Raw genomic sequence first — 12143 nt, forward strand, 5'->3', positions numbered from 1 at the left:
CCTTCTGCTCCATTGCAAAAGGGGTCCAGCCACATGCTAATCAGTTCAGTACTGCCACCATTGGTAGCAGCCCAGTCCGAACTGCTAGGCCAGGACCCCTCTGCACAGAAACACAAGCAACCCCAGACATGTTTAGCCTTGTTGGGACTCCTCACTGGAGGTGCCGCTTGGTTCCCTATGGTGCAGCGAGCTGTGGGATGTTTTAATCCACTATTCTATGCCGTGCAACATCACTGTGTGCTGTGTTCATCAAAACAACAGGATGGCTGCCAAAAAGATCTTTGTGCTAAAAATCTCTGAAAGTGTGCAGGAAAACCTGAAAAATAGGCCGCCAATCCATTTTGCCTATGTCAGTCGTAACACAGAAGACCACTGCCAAAACCAGTTGGCTGCCCACAGAGAAAAATGAAACTACTTGAAAAAGCAGTGCTACATTGCAAAGGAAAACCCAGAACTGCTTTAAAAATCCGTTTTTCCTTGGCTGTGGAAAGAGCAAAAATCATGGTTCCCAAACATCACAAAAGATCCAAAATCTTGTTGGGTGTTAAACATCACTTTATTTAAAGAAGTCATCTAAGCACAATGTCAGCAGAATCATATTTTGTCAGAAGAAAATCCACATTCAAAGATGCTTGCTTGGAAAAATATGTTAAAAATGGGCGCAGGACTGCCGCTCGCCTGTGTCAGAAGCCGGCATTTACTGATACTGGGCCTCATTACGACCCAGGCGTTAAGGGTTAACGCCTATTCTGATTTTAACAGCTGCTTTTAGCAGCCGTTAAAATCCATGGCGCTAACCTGCCATGATGCTAATTAGCGCCTTCCCCACTCCCATTATGCCCTATAGGAAAATGGGAAATGGGGATTTACCGCCCCACTCACCTTGGAATGGGGCAGTAAATCCGCCATCCACCATGGTGTAAACATAGTTTACACCATGGTGGTAAAGTTGGCGCAATTAGCGCCTGGGTTGTAATGACCCCCACTGTCATTTAAACTTATGCCTTAAAATCAAAGTATGGAAAAGAAGAGACTTCCCATCAAAAGCAATATAGGGTGACAATTCAATCTCTATGTTTTAAAAAGGCTGGAATTAAGAGATTTGTGGCTATATTTGTAAAGATGTAAATTGTATTTTAGAGAAAGAATATTTTAAACATTGTTTTAAAAGTAAGTTAAAGCCAGCCACACTGAGCTTCAAAGACATTCCACAGTTTCTCCCAAACAAAGGAATCTTTCCCCCTGCCCTCTGCTGAAGAACTGGCAGGGAGGTGTGAAAGGAAATGGGAGGGGACTTTGGCCTGTTGCTCTGACAAGAAACAAAAGACTCCCTTGAATGAAAGAAAATGCAAATTCGGGTGTGACAGAAAACAACTGCTAGCAGGAAGAAGCCTGGGACTGCTCTGGCCCAGCCCAAACCTTGGGGGCGGAGACAGACAATTTTGTTTATTCGGAGAGCACAGAAAATATCTTTTTGAAAAAGACTCATAGAAAACTGAACAGAATTGGTAAAAATCTGTAAATATAGGGTTGTTAAAATGAAAATTCTGGTCATGTTTTAAAACCACTCTGGAATGTGTGCGATATTCAGAGACAAAACTATCAAAATGTGGACTTTGTAGCAGTTGTGATAATGCTAAAAATATGAAACTTCACAGGAGTATGCCCAGATTTTATGTGCATGTATCTGGAACAATTTGTACAGATATTGACACTGGGTAACCAACCAAAAGCGCGAAAAACTGTCGTTTGTGAACCGAAACTCTTTGGAAGATGGGACTTTGATGGATACGTGCCTTATTTAAGTTGGGATGTAAATATGTATTATTAGCAAGTTGGTGATATTGAAAATATGTTTTAGATGAAAAATAGATTTCTGTGTAGAAACAAAGGGGAGATTTTCCCCTGGATTGTAAATTGCAGCATCACTATGACACATCATGACACTCTGGTTGCTTCTCAAATCAGGAGAGAGTGAAGACTTTAACCAATAGGCTACTTAGAGGATTGGGCTTAGTATAATCAGCATACCCAACCCTTTGAGAAATACATAAATAGGGACTGTTGAGGACCTAGAACACACACATTCACCCATCAACTGATTTACTGGTGAAGCGCTTTGCAGGAAGAACCCAGATCCAGACTCCAGAACTCTGAAAGCAGAAGGCTCAATCCAAAGCTGAACCCTTCTCAGTTGGCCTTTAAAATCTTGCAACCTGATTTTAACCCCAAACTTCCAAGGGGCACAACCAATTCAACAGCCGGGCTGTGCTGTTTTTCTGCTTCTTGCCAAGAACTCTTGCCAGAACCCAGAGATCCAAACCAGTAGAGCAGAGCTGTAACCCAGAACCAACCAGTCCGATCCAGTCCAAGAGGCCGTGCTGAGAGCAGAACTAGGTGCCCTGAATCCTGTCCGGTGGCGAGCAGATTCCAGTCCAAACCCTTGACCAGATCTTTGACGGGCCTATTCCAAAACCATAGTTGTGAGTATTTAGCATAGAATTGTCCATAGCCAATCTTTTATTCTAAATAACCCCATCCAACCCATTCTATCATATCCAGAACTGCATTGTAGAACCTCTTTTGTCTGTCCTGAACCCTTCTCTCATCCATATAATCCTGTGATAATTGTTGTGATAAATCATCTTTGCGCTAATATATATTTGCTGAAGAAAGGCAAGTGTCGTAGCGGGCAAAGATCAGACAGAGGCACCTCTGGACTTGTGGCTGTACCGTTGGTATCTCGCATCTTCATAGCCTTTTAGTGTAAAGCCAATCCTTGTTTATCATATTCAAAGAGCATCTTTCATTTGAAATCTTGACTCTTTTTGTGAAAAAAGTGTCAAATTGAAGCTAACATCCTCAGCTTTCAAACAAATCCAAAACTGGATTTGAAATCCTTATAGTTTTGCCGCAATAGCGTTTCCCACACGCGGAAAAAGTTGCTGCGAATCTGCATTTGGCTCAATTTCAACACATTTAAAATAGTTATTTCTTGCATTCAACCTCTGAATTCAGTTTCCTATCCAACTGTCATTCAATCATCATTGCTAGTGTTTACCTGAACCTATCCAAAGCTGCTCCCACTAGTTCTGAATCCTATTCAGCGAATTAAAGTCATTTTTAGTATTTTTCCATTAATTACAAAACCACATTCAAAGCATTTGACCTGTTTTAAATCATTCCTGTTTTTCTCTAAGCTTGCTGGGGGAACTGGGATTGAAACTGCATTTGTAGAGTGTTATTCCTGAAACCTGTTTTTTCTCCTTCCATCTCTATATTGCATATTAGGGGGGGATTGAGTAGTATCAAGGGGAAAGAGTGATTGCATTGCATTTAATTGCACCCATAAAAAGTTTTATTCTATGCTACATTATTCTTCTCATCCATACTCCTATTGATTAAAGAGATTGTTGATTATTGTAATATCACCCAATGCTGATCATTGTATAAATATTAATAGTGTGATATTTAGACATTGTTAACATTCATAAAAGTGTGATATATATATTGTTCAATTCATAAAATAAATCTTTTAACTTTGCAAAACAACCTACTTCTTGGTTCAGTGAGACCGGGGGGGATTCAAAGAGAGGGTCGTGATAGAAGGGTACATAGTTCAGAAATAAAATAACTTTTAGACATAAAAATATATAATTAAGGGTTCCAGCTGGGCATCTCATGCTAGGTATTGACTTAGGTGGAGTGCTGGGTTGAAACTACTTAAAGAGCAAGGGGCCCACGTCTGGGCATACCCGTCTGGGCATACCCTCTCTCACATAGAGACATGAGACAAACTATTACCACAAAAGTGATCGGTGGAAGGTTTTGAATTAATCTGAATGTTTCTGAAAGAAAGTAAGCTAAAGAATCTGGGTAAGGCTCTTGTAACCGGGACGAATGTCCGGCAGAGGGCCTCCCAGGACCCCCCTTGTTTTTTGCATAATTTAAGTAACTTTGGGTCTCATCCAAAGTTACTAGGGGAATCCAGACGTGGACCCCTTGCACACTATTCTTAGAGAGGCGCAGCTCCACCCTACTGATGAGTTCCAACTAGACTGAAACATGTGTCTGGGGTTGCTGTTGGTATTCTTGTTCAGAGGAGAATTGCCTAGCATTTCGATGCTGGACTGCCCCAGGGCAAGACAAAGACTGATATGCTTTGCATATTTTTCCTTTGTGAAAGATAGTGAGCTAAAGAATCTGGGTAAGGCTCTCGTAACCGGGACTAATGTCCGGCAGAGGGACTCCCAGGTCCCCCGCCCCTTCTGTTTTCCCTTCTCCTGGGTACAAGTCTCTCAAAGTAAAATGTTCAAAGGTTTCAAAAGTAAAAGTTCCAAATCCAGAGCTGTGAGGTATCGAGTCTCCCAGTAATTTCCCTTAGGTTGTTCTTCAGGTTCTTCTAACCTCAGCCAGTTCATTAAATCTTTTCGATGTACCCGACTGGGACGAAGTAGAGGCTCTGAGAGCCCTCTATCTTTCTTCAATTCCACAATCTTATGAAACTGCTCAGCAGTCCTTTCATAAAATGATCTATTCTTTGTGCTTTTTCTACTACTAATCTCTCACAATTCCCCCGGCTCCCTTCCAGACTTTCAACACTTCTTAGTTCCCGTCTCCCTGGGAATGTTTCACCGGTTCTGCCTGTGACCGTTTCTCGGCTTTCGACTTCTTCTTTCCTCTTCCATAATAGGCCCCTTGACTTTGCAGCCCCATTCTCCTAGTGGTCGGATCTTGACTTGTCTGTCCACCCTTTGAAAGTCGCACAACCACCGCTGTATTGGACGCTTCCAATCAACTTGCCTACACATCTCTGCGTTCGGCAAGGCTGGACGGTCTTGGTGCAGATGTCGAACCGAATGGTCCACCCACTACAGGTCACGCCACCATCTCTCAGTCTTTCTGCTTTCACTTTGCCAACAGGTGAGGCGCTCTACATGCGTCTCCTCTCTGCTTCATAACTTCTTTCTGCTGCTTCATTGCAGATTCAGTGAGGCCAGTTCCAAACGCTCGGGCTCCGTCACAGCATTCTAGGTTGCCGATTTCTCCTTCCGGATATCGATACCACCTTCAGTATCCCACTTCACACACTCTTCACGCTTCCCTTTAATGTTCTTTTGCTCTTCATCGACTCAGTCTGTTAAACATTTAACAAATGAGTTGTTTCGTCACTGCTCTTCTTTCCAGTCCATTTTGGTCCATGATTCGAAACACTGCTAACAAAAAGGCTAGAATTAGCTAATCACTCGAGTTTAGGCTTCCTAACAACATTATGAACAACAGACTTAGAAGAAAGGATATGGAAACAGTAGACATTGGCACTTCCGGAAGAGCTCTTCAGAATTCTTATAAGCTTTCTGGGTCTCAAGGGTGAAAGAGTAATTAGGGTCCATCATGGGATGAGAATTCTTCCCACCAGAAGGATCTGGTGTTATTACTGGCCTGTGGGGTTGGGGGTAGTACAAGGTCTGAACCCAGACTAATGTTCTTGCCCCCAGGAGGGGAGTTCTTCTCCATGAGGACCTCCCGCGTGTTACCACCCCTACGGGCACTATCGGTAAGCATCCACACCACCCTAGCCTCACAGAAAAGGGCTTCCTCCTGGGGAGAAGTGATGCCATCGGAAGCATCGTCACATATCATAGTAAGAAGAGTCAAGAAGAGGAAACCTGCACGCTGCAAGCTCCAGGAGAAAGGAGCCATTCTCCTGTCTTAGCTGTTAGAATAGTTGTAGGGTAAGGTAGGGTTAGTTTGGACTGCGGACACTTCTTTTCTACTTAGTTTTGAAAGGTGGGGAACAACCCAAAGAGATGGGGAAAGTTAGGCATTACATTTATTTTTCTATAAAATCATTCTTGAAATGTCCGTAAAGAGCCTGTGTCCTCCTTCTGACTCACCACAGTTGGCACTTGTAGGGTAAACTTGGAAGTCAGTAATGGGCATCTAATAACTGCATAGTTAGGTGACAATGGAGGCGGTTTAGAATTGGGGTTGTTTGGTGGCAGACAGTGGTGAAGAGTCAGACCCTGGATGTTACACTGAGCCGTAACAGTATTATTGTTGCTGCGTTCTGGGCATGCTTTAAGCAATGGATTTATGTAGACATGAGGCCCAGCAAATTACTGTTACTGTATTCTAGGAGAGTGGGAATTAGGGTGTGTACATCTGTCACACTCTCTGTAAAGTGACAGAGAGATAAACAGAGACAGAGAGGGAGAATTCTTACAACCAACTAACTTCTAATCTGCCCTTTGTAGATGTTTCAACCTGCGGAATCCCAGAGGATATCCAAGTGGCAGAGCATGTGCAGGAAATAAGCTCTGAAAAGGAGGCAGGCTGCCCCTACAAGGATTACAAAGTTTGATAGCAAAGTCCTGGATTCTGAGGAAAGAAATAACAAACTTACCCTAGCTGTAGGACAAGGATCTGATCCCGATACTTTGAATTCATTTGAGTCGAGATGCATTGGCTGAAAACCATTGTGCCTGTGAAGCAGTGGTTAGATGAGCTATAAAAAGATCTATGTACAAAGGCTGGGAACAAAGACCAATCTTGCGGATTCCAGGCTGAAAATGTCACGTCTGCAGGATCAGTCTTGTGTTCCCGCCGCCTCCGCTACCCCCAACCCCACCGTTCCACTTACCTGCAGTGGGCTCTGGTTTCCTCTGTTCAGTCTGCAGGCCCTAACCCAGAAGCCTGATGCACAGCATGTTATGCTTCTGTACATAGCCTTTTGTGTCTAAGGTTTCAGGGTTCACAGTCTACAGACCGCAAATGTTAGAAAGTGGCATGCCAGAGGATGTTTTCCCTTTAAATGCCAGTGCTGTCTAGAGTTAGAGCATCAATTCTGGCTAAGCTTCTCATTCACTTCTCTGCCATTCTTGTTTTTTTGTGAGGCCCTCTCTTCTAGCACCTGGCACTTTTGAATGACAACATGAGTTGAGGCCACCCATGGATGGAAGTGAAATGCATGGATACCTTTAGTTCCTATATCACCTTTGAAGAAGGAAAATGCAAGGAAAATTGAGAATAACAACTGACTAGTACATTAAAAGAGCATTACCTTTGGAATTTGGCTGAAACTAACTTATGTTTTCCATAGTATGGTGGTTTTTAACATTTGGCAAAGTGTTCCAACACTCATCATTTAGGATCCACTTGCGATCTTCGATTCGGCTTTGAGTGAGTCCCCACAACATTCTGTAGAAAAACCTTGATAAATAGATGGACTTACCTCAGCTGCAACATGTTCATATGGTCTTCTATTATTCTAACAATCTGCATTCATAGTGAGCTGAGCCACTGTCATTGCTCTGGGCAACCCTTTAGACCATCATTCTTCACCTGCCAAGCCATTACAGAAAGGGAAAAGACCATATGCATTTCAGGCTTGGTTCCAGCCCGAACTGCTTGATCACATCCTTTATGCACAAGATTACTGGCAACCCCAGACATGTTTCGGCCTTGTAAAGAATCATCAGTGAGGTGTAGCTTGGTTCCCTATGCCCAGCAGGGATGGGACCCACGTCTGGGCATACCCGCCCCACTCAGGGTGACATCAGCAAAACAAAGGAGATGAGGGCTGGAAGGTTTAGAATTAATCTTAACCACTGGCAATGCTCTGGGCAATCCTGCAGACCATCAATATTTTGACCCCAACAGCAAAACAAATGATTTAGAAAGCAATGCTGACAAATCTTGTACCAAGGAATCAAAGATGTGCTTTACAGTGGGGGAGTGCTGGCCTGTAGGTATGGCCATTGTGAAAGTATTATATGATACTTCTGTGTAATGCTGGTGACCCAGCATCCAGCGATGGAGTTTTTCATGTAATACAAAACAGATCGGTTTGTAAATTGTATGGATTTTTTTAAACAGTTTTTCTCAAAGATTGGGCAGTAAAAGGCACCATTTCAACCGATTTTTTAAAAATGGTTACCGGGAGGAAAGCCCACTGAGACTCTGTCCCCAACATTTGTTTCGAGCTCCCACAATACACTCAGTCGCTCACACTTATCTGAAAGAAAAAAAACAAATCTCTAATGACAAAATCACCACCCGCCACAGACCTTAAGTTTACAATGGTGGTGTCCCCCCAACATCAAAAGCTACCTCCACAACTGAGGAAGTAGGAATATCTGGAGAAAAGATAGCCATAGGAGTCTCTGTGTATGTCTGTTGCCTGGTGCATTTGCAAGGAGGTCATAGGTGGTAGGTTCTTTTTAAGCCTTATCGTGGTGTCATAAGGGCTTGGAATACTTGCCATGGAAATGGAATTTCACTTTACTAGGTGGTGATGGTGTTTTGGAGGAGGAGGTCCATAAATAGCCGAAGAAGTAGCAATTGCTCTTTACATATTTCAGAAGCTGGACGAGGAGCTGCTAGAACCTGCCGGCAACACTGGCTTTAAAAAATGGCATCTAATGCACACATTTTCAAGAAACAAGATCTCAACTTTGAGATCCCCAAATTTTAACCATCTTGGGTCTTGATAGCAGAGGACTCGATGGCAAGCATATTGCTGGCGAGGCTCTCAACATCGAGTACTGTACCTACTGACACCAGAATTGATTAAAAAGGGGTGTCAAAGTATCTAGCAAAATTCCTTTCAGAGTGAATGGGCTGTGTTGCCCCCAGTAGTTTAGGCCTATGATAGAATCCCAGACCTTCCAACACATGAGCCTAACTTAGCCAGCGCATGATGCCATCCTAACCTTTTGTCTCATATGTGACATTTTGTGTCAAATGATTTGCTTTTATACGATGGAGCATTCTGCGAGGTAACCAATGCAAACTATGGCCGTTCCTCTGGGTTTTCCTTATCGCTGGAGGCACAGTTGTCAAAGAAACAGCAATAAAGATCTTTATGATGTTTTACCATTAAAGGCTGGGTAGTAAGATGCTTACTAGTGTCTGTCTTGTCAGGCTAAAAGGTGGCATAACCAAGCTAGATTACCTCTAGACAGTGTCAATGAAACACTTAAACCCAAACTCTGACAAATGGATAATTTCAATAAATAGAAGGAATGTATGTGCCAATTGTAAATGTATTTCTCAATGCTACAATTTTCTACTTTTACCTGAGGTGTCAGTTCTCAATAGTAGGATAACAATGTGCATGTGTGTGTGCTTATCCCTTTCCCAGTCACATCTCCACAAAGAAATGCAAGGGGAAAAGTATCTGGCAAATAATCACTCACCCTCCGAGGATACTATCAATGGTATCCGAAGCTCTGCTCAAAGGTTCTTCTTGGGTAACCATCTTGGCCACAACGGTTTTCTGCTGCTCATTGTTCAATATTACAGTAGTCTGAGGAACGACACTATGAAACAAAACCATGGACAAAGAAATTATGAAAATGTCTGAATTACTTGAGAATTACCTACTTACTTGACAATTACCCTATATACATGTTGCACTTCTGTCAGATATGAAAACAAAATAGGAGGATGCTCCACAGGTTCTAATCTCAAACTGTACCCTAATGAGCATCTTCCCAGTGTAGATAAAGCAAAGACCACTTTCAAACAGTTAACAGCAATACATTAATAACTTTGCAATTACTTATGGTATGGTACTTAGTTGCCAACAGAGTGGCATTTTATACACATGCAGTTCTTGACAAGCCTGCCTTGAATGCTGAACGACATTTACACAGCGAAATTAACAATCATTTACTTGCAGGTCAACACAATGACTATCCAACTGCCTCTTAGGGTGATCTTCTGTGTGTGTATAAAGAACTCCACGACACATAATGTGGTATGCGCAATAAAGCCAACAATGTAATCCAAACAATCCCAAGATGTATTATACCTTCAGTTCTGCCCACAAGAACTGTAGAAGGTGTATCCCTCGGATACCAGCAATGCATTCATTCAACATAAGACTGATTTTCCTTCTATATGGCAATTTAAACAAAAGCCAAAAAAAGATGTAGGTTATCTACATATAGCACTTAATATCACCTTCTAGTAATTTCCAATCCCTATGCGAAAGAGGAGACAAGGGACGTGGCACGGGACTAAGAGCCAACAAGAGGGGTGAGGGTGAAAAAAAAAATCAGGAGGCGGCTAATTTATGTGTGGGTTTCGTTTTTTTGAAAAACTTCATGAACTCCAACAGAAACATCATTATTTTCCACCAGGGGCTGGATATAAAATGTTTCATTCTATCAGTCGAATTACCTTGCCTTTTATTACCAACATTCACTTCTCGCACATCCTACTATTCGATTAGGCCACCTTCTAGTTGATTTGGTAATGCGAGAATTATTATTCAGGAATTTTCCCATGGTACCATAAATCGACAGGGCGGTTATTTTAAGTCAACATGTCAACCAAATTGCCCAAGCATGTTCTCAATCACCTCATGCATTTAACACAATTCGATTTTTATCTTCTAATACTCCAAAACTGTCTTGGAAATCCAGTGCCTTTATCAGCTCAACATATAACCTTCTGTGCAACCTCTTTCTTGAAGATATTCCATATATAACAGATGAACACTCAACCATACTAATACAAGCATTTAGCCCTGTCCAACTCACATCCTGTGTCTGTAAACTCCTTTCCCACTCTCTTACATCACTCTTCCTCGTGCTCTTGTTCCCAGCAGACTAAGGTCTGGTGATCCCAGGCAGGGCACACTACACCCTGATTTAGGATTCAGCTCTTTAAAACTACAATGGTGACGATTCAGTGCAGTGCAAAAGCATAGTTACATAACATAATAACAGAGTTATGAAACACCAACAGAGGGTAGCAGCCCAGATCTGAAAGAAATGGATCTTAAATACAACATTGTAGAATTTCAGAGGGCACAGCCTTCATCTGAGACTAAACAACTACATATGGAAAATATGGCTCGGTTTGCAGTTATACAAATATAAGGGAAGGACACATAAGGCAGTTGGTAATACAACATCAGAAGAATATGAGAACAGCAAATAATCATCTTTATCCATATGCATAAATCATTAAAGGCACAACAAAAAGAATCATGTTATCAGATCGCGTTTTTGGAATACACAACCCAGTCCCTTGTAGATAGTAACGTAAGGTCAGGGATCCAGTTTTTGCAAGAGGGTTTTGGTGGACAACTTCCAGCATTTCAGGAGTTTTTTGCCACTCCTTGATATTTATGGGTTATTTGGGGGAATCCCAAAGACTGGCAGAATCTAGCCAGTGACCAGGTCAAACATCTGTCCATAACGTATATAACAGATTACATGACCAAATAGCAGCTTACTAATTGTCAAGAGCATAGAGAGGGGTGCTTTAGAACAGGTCCCGCAGGAAGGGACCCCTATCCCTACACAATCTGCAGGACCAATTAGGAGTAATAGTGGTCAACTGCAATGATATGCCTTAAAGGATAAACCTTTAAACAGCAGCAGAGTAAGGTGAAGAATGTGAGAGTACATCCCCCTATTGAACAAAAATGCATCTGGTTACTTGATAGGCTGATGGCAGTCACATGCTTGATGCATATAAACACGGTTTTAAGATGTGCTGTTACAAAGCCGCAGAACCATGAATGTGCCATTTACATTTAATGTTATCGAACAGTGCTCACAATTATGATGCTATATTCAAAAGGAAACCAGTTTGTGCAGCTGCTTTGTTGCAATGTGTCTATCAGCCCTTCAATGTAGCCGGGATACCCTGCTGTGCCTCTGCAGAAGTCATTGCAGGTTCAAACAAAATTCAATTTATGAGGGTTGATTGGATCTAAAGGACCCGCAGGGTCACACTTGCATCAGAGCATTGCTGATTGTGTCTCACAGCCATTCAATATTCTCGGTCATTGCTGCGTGTACAATGTGCCAGCCGACCTGTAAAGTCCAGCTGCTGACGACAGCAGAAAACAGTGCAAAGTACTAGCCATTTTTAGTCTTGGCTACTGGTGATGCTTCAGCGCCACATATAAAGTCAAAACTATTGGCACTGGAGTAGAGATTAGCAGGAGATGGAATGTGAGGGGGGTGGGGGGCACATGCTGGTGTTTTTGGCGTTTGATCCACGGTCACATGGTTGTCACTGAGCAACACATAATGCCAGACAAAATGATATGCTTATCAAAAGGTGCAGTAGGGACTGTGTACACATAGGTGCCAGAATAACATTTGATGGGCAGGGGT

General features: G+C 42.4%; 1 protein-coding gene across 2 annotated transcripts in view; it reads right to left on the reverse strand.

Moving 5' to 3' along the window:
- BANP (BTG3 associated nuclear protein) overlaps window positions 1-12143 on the reverse strand; it is a 1679897-nt gene that overhangs the window by 1044485 nt on the left and 623269 nt on the right. For both annotated transcript variants that reach the window (XM_069636126.1, XM_069636133.1), the window contains one exon: window positions 9201-9323. In XM_069636126.1, coding sequence (XP_069492227.1) covers window positions 9201-9323 — 123 coding nt within the window. The remainder of the gene's footprint in view (window positions 1-9200; window positions 9324-12143) is intronic.

Source organism: Ambystoma mexicanum, chromosome 1q (assembly GCF_040938575.1).
Source record: "Ambystoma mexicanum isolate Mex_15411 chromosome 1q, UKY_AmexF1_1, whole genome shotgun sequence".
NCBI lineage: Eukaryota > Metazoa > Chordata > Amphibia > Caudata > Ambystomatidae > Ambystoma > Ambystoma mexicanum.